Source organism: Aulonocara sp. 'chitande type north' Nkhata Bay, linkage group LG12 (genome assembly GCF_057382095.1).
Source record: "Aulonocara sp. 'chitande type north' Nkhata Bay isolate Kocher_YH1m ecotype deep benthic linkage group LG12, A_spYH_male_GT1.1, whole genome shotgun sequence".
Classification (NCBI taxonomy): Eukaryota; Metazoa; Chordata; class Actinopteri; order Cichliformes; family Cichlidae; genus Aulonocara; species Aulonocara sp. 'chitande type north' Nkhata Bay.
In genome coordinates, this window is record NC_141355.1 from 12,826,703 (window position 1) to 12,843,456 (window position 16,754).

Genomic DNA, 16,754 nt, shown 5'->3' on the forward strand with positions numbered 1-16,754 from the left:
TTGTCCATGAAACCATAAAGCTGCACTTTCTTTTTGCCTTATAGTCTGATTTGTCATAACTTCTCCGTTTTGTGGTAAGCTTTTCTTTGGCTGTCACTTCTTCACCCTGACCTGTCTTATTTGGCTCAGCAGAACTGAAATGCTTTTACACACTCACTCACATAAGCTCAGCGATTCTCTGCGCGATCAACCTCTCACATGTTTAAGCTTGCTGCGGGAGATTTCACTTGTTTGCTTACTATGCAAACATGACGATTAATAAGACGATGTCAGAGGAATTGGTGCACAAATTATCATCACTCACAGATCAGTGCTGTCGCTCTCTATACACAGTTCGCACGATTGCAAAGTGAAAGCAAAAAAACAAGCGCAAATTCAAACGCGACTTCAATATGTCACATATTGACAGTGGCTCACCGATGCCAATGACATAATTACCCAGCTACATTTCCGAAAGAATGCAAAAGCATTGACATATATTTTTCCTACAATAGCCCGACGGGCAGGGAAGAGATAGATTTTGGTAGCCCGACTGAAAAAATCGCTAGCTCCGGGACGTCGGGCTAGCGATATTGCAAGCCCTGTATCTGATTGAGGAATCACTCATCTTTGGAAAAGAGAGTTTATTACAGAGAAATGGCTCTTTCCAAAATAAAAGCTATACTATCCGCTTCTTCTGGGCTATATTCTCAGCAGCATAAGGAGAATCATGTGCTAACAGCTGTCTAAATGACTCAGCTAAAGTTAGTAGCATGCTTGCTTTTTTTTGTCTGCTTCCACTTGTCTTTGCACTAGGATGATGTCGGCGTAAATGTGCAGTCATATTCGTTGTGTTCCCACTAGTGCTTTCAGGTTAATCTCGTTGAAATGACCTTAACGCCACAACACGGCAAATCTCCGTTAACGAGCTACCGCCGATCGCTCCGTGCATGGGGCTAGACGGCCAACACGTTAACGAGCTAACTGCGCTAACACACTAGTTCACACCAATGTAATTGAGCATTGCATGGCACATTCAACATACTGTTTTACTTTAGTCCATGACTCGCTTACCTTCAGGGTCATACATCACATGAAAACCAAAATAATTCCAAACGCCAGATCTGAATGACGTTCAATTTGCCTGTTGCAAGGAGAGCTTAACTTCTGTCTCGCTAGCTTGCCCTGCGCTCTTCCTTCTGACTATGCTGTCTGTGTTGAGCGCTCAGTGGATCTGCGCTCGACAGTGCAGCCTAGGCGGAGTAGTCGAACACAGATTCACTGAGCGCTCAACACAGACAGCATCGTCAGAAGGAAAATTGATAAAATAAATTACAAATGTTGTATTGTTCGATACATATGCGTACCGAACCGAAAGCACTGTATCAAACGGTTCAATATCGATACGAATATCGTTGCACCCCTAATATATATATATCCATACATACGTATATACACATACGCACTTATACACATTTTCAATAACCCCATTAACACCTCAAAGGATACACAACCTACAAATATATACCCATGCCAACATACCCGTGCACTAGCACACACATGAAAATATTAGACAAGAACACGCTATCAAATCTCTGCCTCTTCCCTGTACCCTGTAAAAACCATATCCTTAAACCGCTTTTTAAACTGCGCCATGCTCGGACATTGCTTCATATCTTTACTTAGTCTGTTCCACAGCTTCACTCCACACACAGAGATGCAAAAACTTTTTAATGTTGTACGGATACGAGGATGTTTTAAATTTAATTCCCCCCTCAAATTGTATCCCCGTTCCCTTTTAGAAAACATTTTTAGAATATTGTCAGGAAGCAGGTTATTTATTGCTTTATATATAATTTGTGCAGTGAGAAAACGAACCAGATCTGTGAATTTTTGAATTTTTGATTTTAAGAATAGTGGATTTGTATGATCTCTGTAACCAGTTTTATGGATTATCCTTATGGCCCTTTTTTGTAATATAAAGACTGATGATAGCAAACATTTGTAAGTATTGCCCCAAACCTCTGCACAGTAATTCAAATACGGTGCAATCAGGGAACAATAGAGAATGTGGAGTGATTTGTGGTCCAGAATGTGTTTTACTTTACTCAAGATTGAGACACTTCTTGAAATTTTGTTATGTATATGATTTATATGAGACTTCAAGTTTAATTTATCATCTATAATCACACCAAGAAACTTATGTTCAAGTACTCTTTCAATTTCCACGCCATCTATATGAATCTGCACTTGTGCATTTCTAAGGGAATTCCCAAATAAGATTATCTTAGTTTTACTTAGATTTAGCGATAGTTTGTTCCTGTTAAACCATTTTTTAATTTTGCACATTTCTGAAGTAATTGTATCCAGCAGCTCCTTTAGATTCCCCCCAGAACAAAATATATTTGTGTCATCTGCAAATAATACAAATTTTAATATATCAGATGCCTTACAAATATCATTTATATGAATAATAATTAATTTTGGACCCAGTACAGAGCCTTGTGGAACACCACAAGCAATGTCCAAGCATGATGAGGAATGGACACCCAGTAGGGCTGCACGATTTTGCATAAAATGAGAATCACGATTTTTTGGCATAGAATTGAGATCACGATTCTCTCACGATTCTCTTTTCCAGTATAAATATTTATTGCACTTATTAACTGCACATCAACTTCGTAACAGTTGAGACTGAACATAAAAACAATAAATAAACATAAAAACAACAAATGTCTCACGTTTTTTGTTGCCGCAAAATGTTGTACTGCTTGAAATTCCGTCTCCACCGTTGCTCGACACTGCGTGTATAGAGCAGGTAGTGCAACAATAGAAAAATAGTTGCGGGACGGCACTGTGTAGCGTTTGTCTAGGGTGTTGATCATTTTCCTAAATCCCTCGTTTTGCACAGTGTTGATGGGAGCCATATCTTTGGTCAGGTGATAAGTGATAGCCTCCGTAATTTCTTTGAGTTCGACATATATAGGGAAGCGCTGTGTAAGGTTCCCGTTATTGATGTTTGGGTGGTTGACCGGAACGGATTTTCTCCTGTCACTTTCTCATCATCCCTGACGTGCTCTCCGTTGTTTTTTCCCTGCTAATTTTAGCATCACACGGCACAGCTTCTGTATCACGTGGTATAAGGCTCCGCCCTTGTCATTTGTTGAGCAGGAAGAGTGAGCACTTGTTTTCATGCAGAGTACGTCCCGGATCAAGATGCGGCACAATCGTCGTCGTCGTCTTTTTCTTTTTTTCTTTTTTTTTAAAAAAAAATCATTGACATTTGGAAATGAGATCGCACATAAGTATGAATCGAGATCGCGATTTTCTAACGATTAATCGTGCAGCCCTAACACCCAGCTTCACAAATTGTTTCCTGTCACTTAAATAGTTTTTCACCCATTGCAGTACAACCCCCCTGATCCCGTACCGCTCCAGTTTATTAATTAATATGTCATGATTGATTGTGTCGAATGCTTTCTTGAGATCCAGAAATACTCCAGCTGCATACTGTTTCTGATCTATAGCATTCGTAATCTCCTCAATTGATTCGATTAATGCCAGAGATGTTGATCTTTTTGATCTGAATCCATATAGAGATTGAAAATGTGACGTCACTCAGGGGTAAAACCGCAAAGAATTCTGGGAACTCGTGGCAAGAGGTACTAGCGCACGTAGGCTTTCAATTGAAATCAGTTATACAGCGATAAAAAGAAACACAAAAAATGGCAAGAAGCTGTTGTATTATTAACTGCAATAGCCGGTCGCATGACAGCCACGGGAAGCCGACGGGTAAAGAGATCGGTTGTTATCGGATTACGTCGTTGAAGAGAAATTGTTCGAGCCATGTTTCCGAAGTAACAAAGAGGCGACGGATGGCCTGGATTGCAGCCATTCAAAGACAAAATATAACGTCCCAGAACACTCCAGCTCACAGGTTAATGCTCCAAGCATTTCCACACAGGTCAGTCTGCTGTTGTAGTTAATGCGTCATTTTTCTTAACATAATTGGTGATATAGGTTACAAGCAAGTCTGGCGCTGAACAGAAATTGTCGCTTTATGCTCCTTTGTTTATTGTGCATAAACAGTGAATTGTCCCGACACAATATTGTGTTTCGCTTCTGTTATTACCATGGTACACTAACAAAAACATTTTATTCACAGGATAAAACAGTTGTTTTGTATCACTAATTGCCCAGTACGATTACAGCATACAATATTATTGTCACTGCTACATTTCTGTGATGCGTACCAGAAATTATTTCCACTACTAATTAATTACCGTTGAGCTCAAAGGTTATATTAATAAACGGTTAACGAATGTGTATTTATGAAGACGATTTGTGAGACTGGTAAACTTATGATACGTACGATGGTCTTTACTTTCTACACGGTGCATTTCAAGGTCCTGTACCCATCCGTCGGTAAACTGTACCTGGGCTTGTTGCAGTGACCTGAAGTTACTAAACTTCACGAGTGTATGCACTCACTCCAAGAACCGTATAATTATAAATATGAGCATGGTGAAAGTTGGGCAGCACGCTGACGTCTTTTGACCCTCTGTGTGCTCGTAAGGGTCTAACACTTTCACTGGTTTGATTTTTTTCCTCGTATCTTTTCTTTGACTTTTCATCAAGTCTGTCTTTGTACGGACCGGCATTGTTCTCCTTCGTTTTGTACATACCTTTTTGGGGGGCAAAGAAAAAGCAAGAGTTTATTGGAACCGAAGAATGAACGTTTTGCGGTGCTGCAAATGCTTGCATTTGATGCGGTACTTGGATTGTTTTGCCACGAGTTCACGGCATGCAATGCGCGAAAGTCACGTGGTCTGTCAATCTCTATTGACTGTCAGAGAGTAATTTATATTTATCTAAGAATTTGTCTAATCGTTTATTAAACAGGTTTTCTAGGATTTTGGAGAATTGTGGTAGTAAAGAAACAGGCCTGTAATTTGTGAAGTGGCGTCTATCCCCAGTTTTATACAGCGGCACAACTTTAGCTATTTTCATTTTGTTTGGAACTTTTCCCGTCTGAAATGATAAGTTGCAAATATATGTTAGAGGTCCTACAATTCCTTCAATGACCTTCTTGACGATTTTCATGTCAATATCATTACAATCAGTAGATGTTTTATATTTACACATGTGTACAATGTCAATTATTTATTTTTCCTCCACTGATGTGAGGAACATTGAGTTAGGGTTCCTATCAATCAGGTTTTCACTACAGTCTACTGATGGCAGTGACTCAGGAATTTGTTCTGCCAGTTTTGGTCCAATATTTACAAAATAATGATTAAAGCTGTTGACCTTATCAGCAGTGTTTTCCATAATATTGCCATTGTCGATAAAGTATTGAGGATAACTTTGTTGTCCAGAATTATTTTTAATGATACCGTTTAAAACATCCCATATTCCCTTCATATTATGTTTATTGTTGTTCAATATTTTACTATAATACTCCTTTCTACATATACGTATAATATTGGTCAACTTATTTTTGTATTTTTTATATTTATTTTCAGCATCTTTTGTTCTTTGTTTTAGGAATTCCCTATAGTGTGTATTTTTCTTTTTACATGCATTTTGTAAACCCTTAGTGATCCATGGTCTATCTGAATATTTGTGCTTTCTGTTGTATTTTATTGTTGGACAGTTTTTATCGTACAATTCCATGAATATTCTTAGAAATATGCCATATGCAATATCAATATCAGTTTCTTTGTACATATTGTCCCAGTCCTGATTTAATAGATCGTTCTTAAGTGCATTCATAGTTTCTTCTGTCCTTACACGTCTGTATCTCAGTTGTTTTTCATGCTGATTTTTCTTATAACTAGTGTCATAAACTGCAAAAACTGGTAGGTGATCACTGATGTCATTAATTAATATTCCGCTCACAATGTTGTTTTCCATATTGTTAGTGAAAATATTGTCAAGTAAGGTGGCACAATGAAGAAAAGAAGAAGAAAGAAGAAAGTGTGTACTTTATTGTACTTTATTGAGCCCCGTGGGGAAATTGCTCTCTGCATTTAACCCATTCACTTAGTGAAGCAGTGGGCAGCCATTGGGCGCCCGGGGAGCAGTGTGTAGGGACGGTACCTTGCTCAGGGGTACCTCAGGGTAGCTGTTAAGGGGAATCGAACCCCCGACCTTCCGATCATGGGGCAACCACTCTACCTACTGAGCTATCCCTGTGGTGTAATTCTGCTAGGCCTGGTTATTTTAGGATGTAAACTCAAACTGTACATAGGGTTTAGGAATTCGTCGGTCATTTTATGCTTTTTCGGATTCAACAGGTCAATATTAAAATCACCACAGATAAACATAACTTTGATTTGTTTTAGAGAATATTTCCTCTATGAAGTCATTAAATACTTGAATACTAGAGCCAGGTGTTCTATATATACAGCTAATTATTACATTTTTCTCAGCTGTTCGATCAGCTGTTCGTAACACTTCCCACATTGAAAAAGACGTCAGCCCGAACTATCGCAGGTCCGCCATTTCCTGCCCGAAACTGGAAGTGACGTCATCTTCGCGGAAAATGTAGTTTTTTACTTGTAGGCTTTAAAAACCTATACTGGTGTTTTTATAAGTCATGTTTGACTTTGAATAGTTTCTGGGATGCTTAGAACTCAAATTGCACTGCTGGAAATAGTTTATTTTGATGCACATGCTGTTTTCTTTGCAAACTGGCATTATAGGATTGTTTTTTTGTTTTTCCTGCAGTATATAAAAATTGGTGTATCTCCAAAATAAAACTATGAAGACACTCAATAAATTTCCTGTTGTTGTAAACTATTTTTTGCAACTTTTTTGTATTTAAAGTTTTGAGGGATAAACCTCTTAAATTTCTCCAAGTAGAAATATATGTAAAAAAAACCAAAAACGATTTTCAATTTTTTTGTAGTTTATTGCACTTTTTTGCAATTAATGTAGTTACTATGGACTTAATGCATACATATTATTAAAATATGGGCTATAACAGTTGTATTGACGTATAGCAACTTGAAATGCTCCCACAAATGGCACTACAACATGTAAAAAAATAATATAAGCTCTGGCGGACTTGGTTCTATAGTAGGTCTTAAAGGGTTAAATAAATATCGTCAAATAATCGAGATCTCAACTTCAGTGAAAATAATAGTGATTATCATTTTTGCCCTAATCGAGCAGCCCTACTTCTCGGCGTTCTGGATGCGGAGAGCCTTAACTTCCTCGACCAGGTCCAGGACGGCTTTCTGCTGCAGTTTGACAGCAGAAATCTCCTCTGTCATAAACTCCAGCGACTTCTTAATATCCTCGGCTGACAGAACTTTTTTCGGGCCCATGCTGAGAGACGCTCTTGTAGCGGGGGTTCACAAATAACTTAGTGCTTCTCTTTAGATGAGCCAGGACAATAAACTAAAACACAAACGCAATCAAGCGGGAACTGTGTGGCTTTTTCTTCTTCTTTGGAGATTATTACTGGTGATATGGTTTGTTGTATTGTGTTCAACAAATATTTTCATACTTTTTCACACTGTTCTGGTTGCCTGCGACACCTTGTTACAAGTGCTAGAACCTGTTTACTGAATCAGGTGCGTGCGTAGAAGGAGGAAGTGCATTTACCTATCTTGCTGGATATCCAGTTACGGAAGCAACACATTAACAAGAGAATTCTGAGTAAAACCAAAGTTACTTTCCCTAGTAACTAGTTACTTTGAAAGTAACGAGTAACTTGAAGTAACTGAGTTACTTTTAATAGAAGTAACTAGTAATGTAACTAAGTTACTAATTTAAAGTAACTTACCCAACACTGGAACAAGAGTAAAACAGTATGCCGAGCACACCAACCTTATCTCTGATATTAACATCGGCTCCTTTGGCCAGCAGCAGGTGGACCAGCTCCTTGTGCTTGTACTCGATGGCCCAGGTGATGGGAGTCCACCCTCCATCATCCTGTGCACACATACGCAGAAAATGTCACACCAAGATTCCCCATAACGCATGACTATTAGGGGCAGTTAGTGAATCGCACCGTGTTTTTACCTGACAATTGATGTATTTGGATGCCTTGGAGAGCAGATGATGAATTACATTGTAATGCCCCAGTTTAGCTGCCAGATGCAGACAAGTGAAGCCCGTGATATCCTGGGATGACAACATGATTCACACTGAACAACACTGCATTGCTGCCAACACTGTCAAAGCCCAGAAGAAAGAGAACTTTACTGATTTCTGGACCTTGTGAGTCAAACAGGACAATAGACAAAAAATGATGAAGCAAAGTGCATCAAGCAGCTCAGAAATGTTCTCTACCTGCTCCTGCTCCACTGTTTATGCCTTACAGCTGGTGAGCGTATTTATTTTTCATATAGTAGTTTCAGAAACTTGCTTAATGGGGGTCTCTCGCATATTTGTTGCTTCAATGCTAATTCTTTTCTTGGCCACAATTACATAACCAATTCTCTGCATAAATAAAATAACAAATCACAACAGAGCAGATTCTGAAAATACTCAGAACACTTTGCATATCCTATTTTCGCTAACCCATAACAAATCAAACTATGTGTGTAGATCAAAACAATACACTTTTTTATTCTAGTGTAGTAATGCTGCCATCATATCATCACACCAGGAAAACCAGTGGATTATTATTCATTACTCAGTAATGACAATTTTCACACTGCAAAGCTATCGAGTAGGTTGACTCAGACACTCTAGTTCTGGTCTCTAATGTGTATGATTGACACATGTGACCTGTTGAGATGTTTGTGGGGATTGAGGCGCCTGGGAAGGGATCTGAAAACTGGATTATCGATGGCAGACAGCAGAAAGATGGTCGCTCACAGTGGATATAAATGAAGCCATTTATGTCCACTGTGAGTGACTATCTTTGAACAGAGGCGGTGGTTTACGACACCAAATGTCTGCCATCTATAATCTAGTTTTGAGATCCCTTCCCAGACACCTTAACACCCACTCACATCCTCAGGAAATCACATGATAGGGTGGGGCTAGGTTTCACAATGAGCTCACCTGAAACCTTGGCTGATTGTGACCTACACCCATTTTCACACCTTTACTCATGTGATTAGGTGGAGGATCATTAGGGGGTCCTTTTATCCCTCTTGGGGGGGCACTCCCACAGGGTTTAAATCTGGGACTCTCCACCATTTGACCCCAGAACTGAAGAAGCTTCTCTGATGAGAGGTGAAACATCTTCAAGCAACTTAAAAAAGTTCAGATGCTTTTCCTTCCAAGCTCCTTAGACCCTCTTAAGGGACAACCCACACTAGGGTCTAAATACCTGGGACTGTCTACCTTTTGGTTTTAAAACTGAAGAAGCTTCTTGGATGAGGTAAAACATCAAAACAAAATTGTAGGCAGATTTTCTGCAAAATTGTACCTGGGTTAGCTGCTGCCTGAACCTCTCAATGCTAGTTGCGACCAGTTTCCCGTGCGAGACAAAACTCACGTTCAATCCTCCCCATCAATAAACTGATCTTCTGAATTGTGTAAAGCTAGAAACTGTACAGCTACCAGGTTGCCCATGTAGTGAAAATAAAATATATTTTTTGCTTTACTGTATTGGTTGTTTTCAGGTCCCTGAATCTCTTAAACTATACGATAATCTTAGATTCTTGTAATCTAATGCCTTTGTCATGTTTTAGGGGTTGTTTTCTTTTGTTCGCCTGGACCCCCCCTTTAACCTGACTTGTTAATAAGCAGTTGAAAAAAATGAATATGATTCTAAAAACAGAACCTCAGGTTCTGAAGGTCCTAAGAAGTGGCAGCAGATGACAGAGAGTGGAATCAGACTGAGTGATGGATGACACAGAATCTGAGTAAAGCATACACCAGGCTGATAGGAGACGCTAACGGTGCCCAAGATGGGGACTGACCCACCCACCTTGTGGCTGACGGACGCTCCGGCTCGAAGAAGATACTTCACCGTGTCCAGGTGGTTGTTTTCACAGGCTGCCATCAGTGGTGTTCTCTGGTCCTCATCAAACATGTCCAGGTTAGCTCCAGCCTGTGTGTGCACCAAGGTTGTTATTGTTAACGAAAACTAATGAAATAACGAAAACTAGAAGTGAAAAAACATTTTTGTTAACGGAAATAAAAATAAAAACAAAAAAAGGAAAACTAACTAAAACTGTAATGAGTGTTCACAAAACTAACTAAAATTAACTGAATTTATAGTAAAAATGTGTCTAGTTTTCATTGATGTGTGCGTGTCATACAATAGTCAAGGGTAAAAATGAAGTTTAGTTTACAGATTTTTTTCTTGCTGTCTCATTATGCCAGCAGGTGGCAGTACGTTAGTTGAGTCGTCTGTGTTGCTGCTCCGTCCACTCGCAGAATCATGTCAGGAAAAGTCAGGAGAAAGCGCCGGAGTCCAATTTGGGATTACTTTGAATATGACTGTGTTTTGGATAAAGCAAGTGTCTTGTAGTGGAAAGAGACAAATTATGAGGGACATTTCTAAAGGGGAAAAAAATCCCACAAACCTTAAAGTGCTCTTGAAAAGCTCACATAAGAAGGCTAACCTAGCTTACCTTGAGAAGGTAAGGGAGCACACTCAACCCTCATCCCCAGAAAACAGAAGCTAACCCCAGGCAAGGCAGCGTGATGCATCCCGAGACAACAGGACTGGGATATCTACATAACCGTGTGAGTCAATTGCCTTCAAAAAGTTTATCAATTCACTTGAACCAAAATTACGAACACCCGGTGCTGCAAGAGTTAATAGTCTCATTGGGGCCAAGATATACATTTTATAGTTGCCTGGTATCAATGGTTGTTCATCTGCCCTAATTTATTTATTTATTTAAAGAACCCATAGGTGGGAATGTGAGTTGTCTGTCTCTGCGTGTTAGCCCTGCGACAGACAGGCGACCTGTCCAGGGTGCAGGGTGTGGTAGCTGGAATAGCAACATACCCAAGGATAAGCAGAAGAGCATGACTGATATGATGAAACTGGGATTTTGTTGCACTTAATTATTGCAAACACAACTAAAACTATAACTGAAACTAATCAAAACTAAACTGAAACTAAGGATTTTCAAAAAAATAAAAACTAAACTAAACTAGCAAACAATTGGTAAAAACTAATTAAAACTGATATAAAATTGAAAATCTGAAGTCAAAACTAAATAAAAATAAAAACTAATGAAAATTGCAAAACTATTAAAACCCTGATGTGTTTTTTTTTTGTTTTTTTTTAATTTGTAAAGAATAATTTCCACCAGAGACTAAACTGGGAATCCTTGACTCACACATACTGTACTGTACAAAATTTAAGATGATATCTTATTGCTCAATTACTTTATATTTTGATAGGAAAATGGGACCTAGGTGAAGCAATGTGCACAAACATACATAAATAGAGTACATACTGAAAAAATAGAGTTTGTACCGTAGTAGTAAGCTTTAAAGTCAGTATTCAGTATGACTACACCTTCCACCTGTGAGCCAAGACGGGCATGTTAACTCATACAGAGAAACCATGAACAACAAACAGAGCAGACAAAAACAAATGACAATGCTTTCATATGATCATATGGGGAGGAAAAAAGTGGAGCGATGTAGAAGTACTAGTGCATTATCGGAAATCTCCCAAAAGTGAACGCCAAACTAAGGTCACCTCAATCAGTCCCAACTAAAAGCGGAGAGGGAGTCTCACTTCTGAATTTAAACTGGGAGTTGGTCCAGCCTTGAAGTAATAAATGCATGAACCAGTTTTTTCAGTACCACTCTGAGAAAGGATGTTGGAATTTTAATAATACTGGACAGATAAACAAATGCAAATGCAATAACAACAGCTGATCAAGCTTAAACGTGCTGCTGTTGTTCAGCCGCTGGTTTCCTCTTTCTGGTGCAAAATGGGCCAAAAGCAAACTAGAGACATGGACTCGCGACAGAAAAGTCAATCAGCTGATCGTTAAGCAGTTTCATGATTGAAGTAGCAGCAGGAGAGGCAGTCGCTTGTTAAGCTTAACGCAGGAATGCTTTACAAACATTCAGAGATGGACTTACACACTTGCTTTACTTCTCTCAGGATAACTTTGTCGGAGATGAAATGCCGGGTTGCTAGCGAAGCTCCAAATGCTATCCAGACCACCGACAGGTCCCGCATGCCACAGCCGCTCTATCACGTGATGCATACTGCTCCGACGTGCTAACGTTCTGAGGTGAGTTACGGCGTGTTGCAAGTTTTGTGAGGTGCTTTCGTGATATTTAATGGATCGGATTACATTTTTTATTTTTCTCCGATATCCGATCCAGTAATTTAGGTCAGTATCGGACCGATACCGATACGTAATATCGGATCGGTCCATCTCTACTTTTGACATCCCGGTGAGTCACACTGTGGAGAAGAAGGGGACCAGCACGGTAGCGATACGCACAACGGGGTATGAAAAGTCTTCTTTTACTGTTGTGCTTGGCTGCCATGCTAATGGACAGAAACTGCCGCCTATGGTGATTTTTAAGCGAAAGACTTTGCCTAAAGAGAAGTTTCCAGCAGGAATCATCATTAAGGCAAATGAAAAGGGCTGGATGGATGAGGAAATGATGAAAGAGTGGCTGAGGGAGGTGTATGTAAGGAGACCAGGTGGTTTTTTCCACGCATCACCATCGCTCTTAATCTGTGACTCTATGCGTGCCCATCTCACAGCCGATGTGAAAAAACTAGTGAAACAAATTAACTGTGAGCTTGCTGTCATTCCGGGAGGCCTGACAAAGGAACTCCAACTGCTGGACATCGGTGTGAACCGCCCGTTCAAAGTAAGGCTGCGAGCGGCCTGGGAGTGATGGATGACCGATGGAGACCACAGTTTCACCAAGAGTGGAAGGCAGCGCCGGGCGAGTTACGCCACAATTTGCCAATGGATTGTAGATGCTTGGGCTAACATGTCTGCTGGCACTGTTGTTCGAGCTTTCGCAAAAGCTGGCATCATTTCCGAGGAGCCGCACGGCACGGAAAGTGACTCTGACAGTGAAGAAAGTGAACCTGGCATGTTTGATGGAGATTTAGCGCAGCTGTTCAATTCAGACACAGAGGATGAGGACTTCGATGGGTTTGATTGATGATAAAAATGTGAGTACCAAACTTTGTTTTGCTCCTGCTTTATTTTTAAATATGCACACTTGTATGCTTGTGTGTTGTTGATGATGACGATTACTGGTAATAAAAATGTGAGTAAGGTACCGAACTCAGGTTTGCTCCCGCTTTATTTTTAAATACGCATACGGTACTTGTATGCGCCCTATGATCCAGTGCGCCTTATGTGTGTGTTAAATACAGTAATGGCACACATAACTGAGACTGCGCCTTTTAGTACAGTGCGTCTTATGGTCGTGAAAATACGGTAGATGCACCTGAGGTATCACCTTGTCTTGAGTAATCGCATTTACAACTTGGGTGTCCAAAAAGCATGTCTCCAATACGTCTTATCAAACAGTCTGCAGTGAAGCTAATATCGTCTCACCTGGACCAGCATGTGACAGATCTCCTGGTGACCTTCAGCAGCTGCTGCATAAAGGGGGGTGCATTTGTTTTGGCCCTCCATCAAAAAGTTGGGGTCCTTCCCATCAACTGTAACACACAAATTTTGGTCTTACACAGCCGCCAAGAAGTAGATCCAGAGTTGATGTTGCTAAAGCCAATTTTCTTCTGAGAACATATGTGAGCTACCTAGAAGCTGGATGACCTTCTGGAGGTCTCCCTGCTTTGCAGAAATGTACAGCTGCCTTGTGGGGTACTTGACCTTCTTTGGTTTGAGGCTGAAAAGAATACAGCTTATTCATTTATCTCAAAGTGTAAACTTTGATACCCACACTGATGTCACTCTTATATTTCATGGGTAACCTTACTTCTCATCATCCAGTGCCAACAGAATGCTCTCCAGTGACTCTTTGGGAAGTCTTTCTGTAGTGTTCACAGCCTCATCCTTTAACCTGCAGAGAAAAAAAACAAGTAGTAAGCTTGATTTATCGTTTAATAGTTCCTTTCATCCAGGAAGTTAGTCTTTACTTTTCATCTGTGAGGAGAAGAGATGTCATGGCCACAAGCAGCACTATGTTACCTGCTTGGGCTCTCATCTCTGCCTCTCTGCGGCTCACTGCTCTTTTTAGCTCTAAGCCCCTGTATTCGTAACATGTTTGGGCCTGAAGCCGGCATAGCCACCGCAGATGCAGCTGGAAGCAATGACTCAGGATTCAATCTAGGGACAGAGGGTGACAGATCAGCCTTGGGGACTGTGACCTCCTTTGCCCCACAGGCATCCTCTCCACAGTGGGGGCAAAACTTTCGGTCCTTCAGGATGGAGGCGCAGTCACGGTGAAAGCGGTGGGAGATGCTGCCATAGGGCCTGCACTCCATGAAGGTGCCCTATGGGATAAAAGTTAAGAAGAACAGCAGTGAAACATTCAACATGTTTCAGATTGAAACGTTTCTAAATGGCCTGTATTTGTATGGCGCTTTACTAGTCCCCAAGGACCCCAAAGCGCTTTACATACTCAGTCATCCACCCATTCACACACACATTCATACACTGGTGATGGCAAGCTACATGTAGCCACAGCCACCCTGGGGCGCACTGACAGAGGTGAGGCTGCCGAACACTGGCGCCACCGGGCCCTCTGACCACCACCAGTAGGCAACGGGTGAAGTGTCTTGCCCAAGGACACAATGACCAAGACTGTCCAAGCCGGGGCTCGAACTGGCAACCTTCCGATTACAAGGCGAACTCCCAACTCTTGAGCCACGATCGCCACATCTTTCACTTGTCAAGCCACATATACACTCAAAGCGATTACTAATATTTTGTGTTAATTTGTGTTGATTTGAAGACAGGAACCTTCCTGGAAGAGAGGTCAGACATCTGTAAATGAGTCTCTTGGAGGAATGCGACATCCCCTTTAAATGTGTAAAGTAAATACACAGAATATCCGGAAAGTATTCCGAGCGCATCACTGTTCCACATGCTGTCATGTTAGAGTCTTATTCCAAAATGGATTAAAGTCAATTTTTCTACATACAATAATGACAAAATGAAAAACAGTGATACTGTGCAAACGTCCTTTGCACAATATCACCTGCAGGCTGCTGAGTTTGCATCTTTTGCTGTGAAGTACAGCCAGACTTTAGACCTCTTTGCCTTGGGCATTTTTAATCTGTAGCTCTGCTCTAAAAGAATGTACGTGGGCCCGCCTACTATCCTTGTGAAGGTTAAATGATTGGCTAGAATCCAAAGTGTATGACATCTCAGGGGAAAAAAAAAAAGTACCGAAATGTGCGCTGCTTTTCGGTCTGGTTACTACCGTTTATGTCAGAACCGGTGCCATTACCGGTACCCATCCGTACTTGGCACATGTGCAGGTGAAGGCAAAGGGAAGATATGCTTCACCATATTTTCTAGTCTTTGGCTTAGAATGAAGTTGGTTTGGAAACATATTCAGTGATGCTTCATCTCCTGCTATGCGTTTGTGTGGGCGCCCCGTGCTAGCAGTGTCCAAGCATTTTTTTGTTTTTTTTCTCCCCTTTTCATACCGCGCCCCCCTGCAATGGCTCTACGCCCCCCCCTGGGGGGCAGGCCCCACACTTTGGGAAGCTCTGGTATATAGTATGTATAGTAAATATACTATATACTAATAGAGTATGTGAAAATGAAAAATGCTTTTAAAAGTGAAATATAGAGGTAAAATCAAAAGTAGTCAAAAACAGCCAAAAATGTCCTGCAGTATATTTGAGCATGTACTGCAGTAAATTAATAATCTCAGGACTTTGTGTGCTTTGTCTGCTCACCGTCCTACAGAAGAGTCCACATCCAGGGCAGCACTGGTGCTTAACCATACCGGCTCGGTGATCCTCGCACAACACCAGCAGATGGACAGTGTTGGAGGGGCGCATCATTTCCTGTTTCATCACTCGCCTGTGACAGCGATTTAGCTGAGCGGAGACACACAGACACAAAAAATGAATACCACACTGATGCAGCATTAATGCAAACAAGGTTATTGTCACGCTGAATGACAGGACAAGTTCAGCCAAGCTTTAGCTCTCACGCTGATGGTCTTGCTTTTAATTTTAGAATACTTTGTTATACAAAAGTGGCTTCAGAACAAGCTCAAATCATCACCTCTCCATCACTGTGCTAGGTTTTTGACAAATGTGGCACTGTGTATTAAGGCTAAACATCTGCACTTTGATCTCAACTCTCCAAAAGACATTGATTCAGAAATTGTGTGTTTTGTTCAGATGCATCTTAGCAAAGCCAAGCTGTGATGTCATGACCTTTTAAGAGAAAATAGCATTTAAAAACCTTTCCTATCAAGCCATTTTTTAATTTTACTGTGATAAACTTTAACATTTAACATGCTGAGGCCTATAGAGTCTGAGATGTAACTTGTGGACTTTCTGTTTTAGCTGTCAGACAGATTTCTCTGACCGCTGCAGTCTTCCATTGTGGTGAATTTACTGGGAGATTCACTCATGGAAAGACATTCTCTCTGTTGAATGATACGAGTTTATATTATTTGGAAATGGCCTTAAAACTCATTGCAGACTGATGGGCAGCAGCAATTGCTTCTTTAAGACCATTACTAATTTTTCTGATAACACAGCTGAATGCTCCAGCCTTACCAAAACCTCTGCTTTTATAGAGGTGCCCACACTTACTAATGGTCATCTAATCAAGTATATTTGATTAGCAGCACTACTTAATCTCTTAATTCCTATCGAAGCAGAAAGGCTGTACTTAGTTTTGCCATACACTAATTGG

The 16,754-nt window shown here is 40.6% G+C and overlaps 1 protein-coding gene across 4 annotated transcripts in view; it reads right to left on the bottom strand.

Annotated features, from left to right (window-relative positions):
• Positions 1–16,754, bottom strand: part of LOC147317013 (histone-lysine N-methyltransferase EHMT1-like) — a 53,798-nt gene that overhangs the window by 25,884 nt on the left and 11,160 nt on the right. For all 4 annotated transcript variants that reach the window (XM_086313577.1, XM_086313580.1, XM_086313578.1 and 1 more), the window contains exons 7-14: positions 15,779–15,922; positions 14,058–14,362; positions 13,846–13,929; positions 13,667–13,755; positions 13,461–13,567; positions 9,878–10,000; positions 8,014–8,115; positions 7,819–7,923 (exon numbers count right to left, since the gene is read on the bottom strand). In XM_086313577.1, the coding sequence (XP_086169703.1) occupies positions 7,819–7,923; positions 8,014–8,115; positions 9,878–10,000; positions 13,461–13,567; positions 13,667–13,755; positions 13,846–13,929; positions 14,058–14,362; positions 15,779–15,922 (1,059 nt within the window). The remainder of the gene's footprint in view (positions 1–7,818; positions 7,924–8,013; positions 8,116–9,877; positions 10,001–13,460; positions 13,568–13,666; positions 13,756–13,845; positions 13,930–14,057; positions 14,363–15,778; positions 15,923–16,754) is intronic.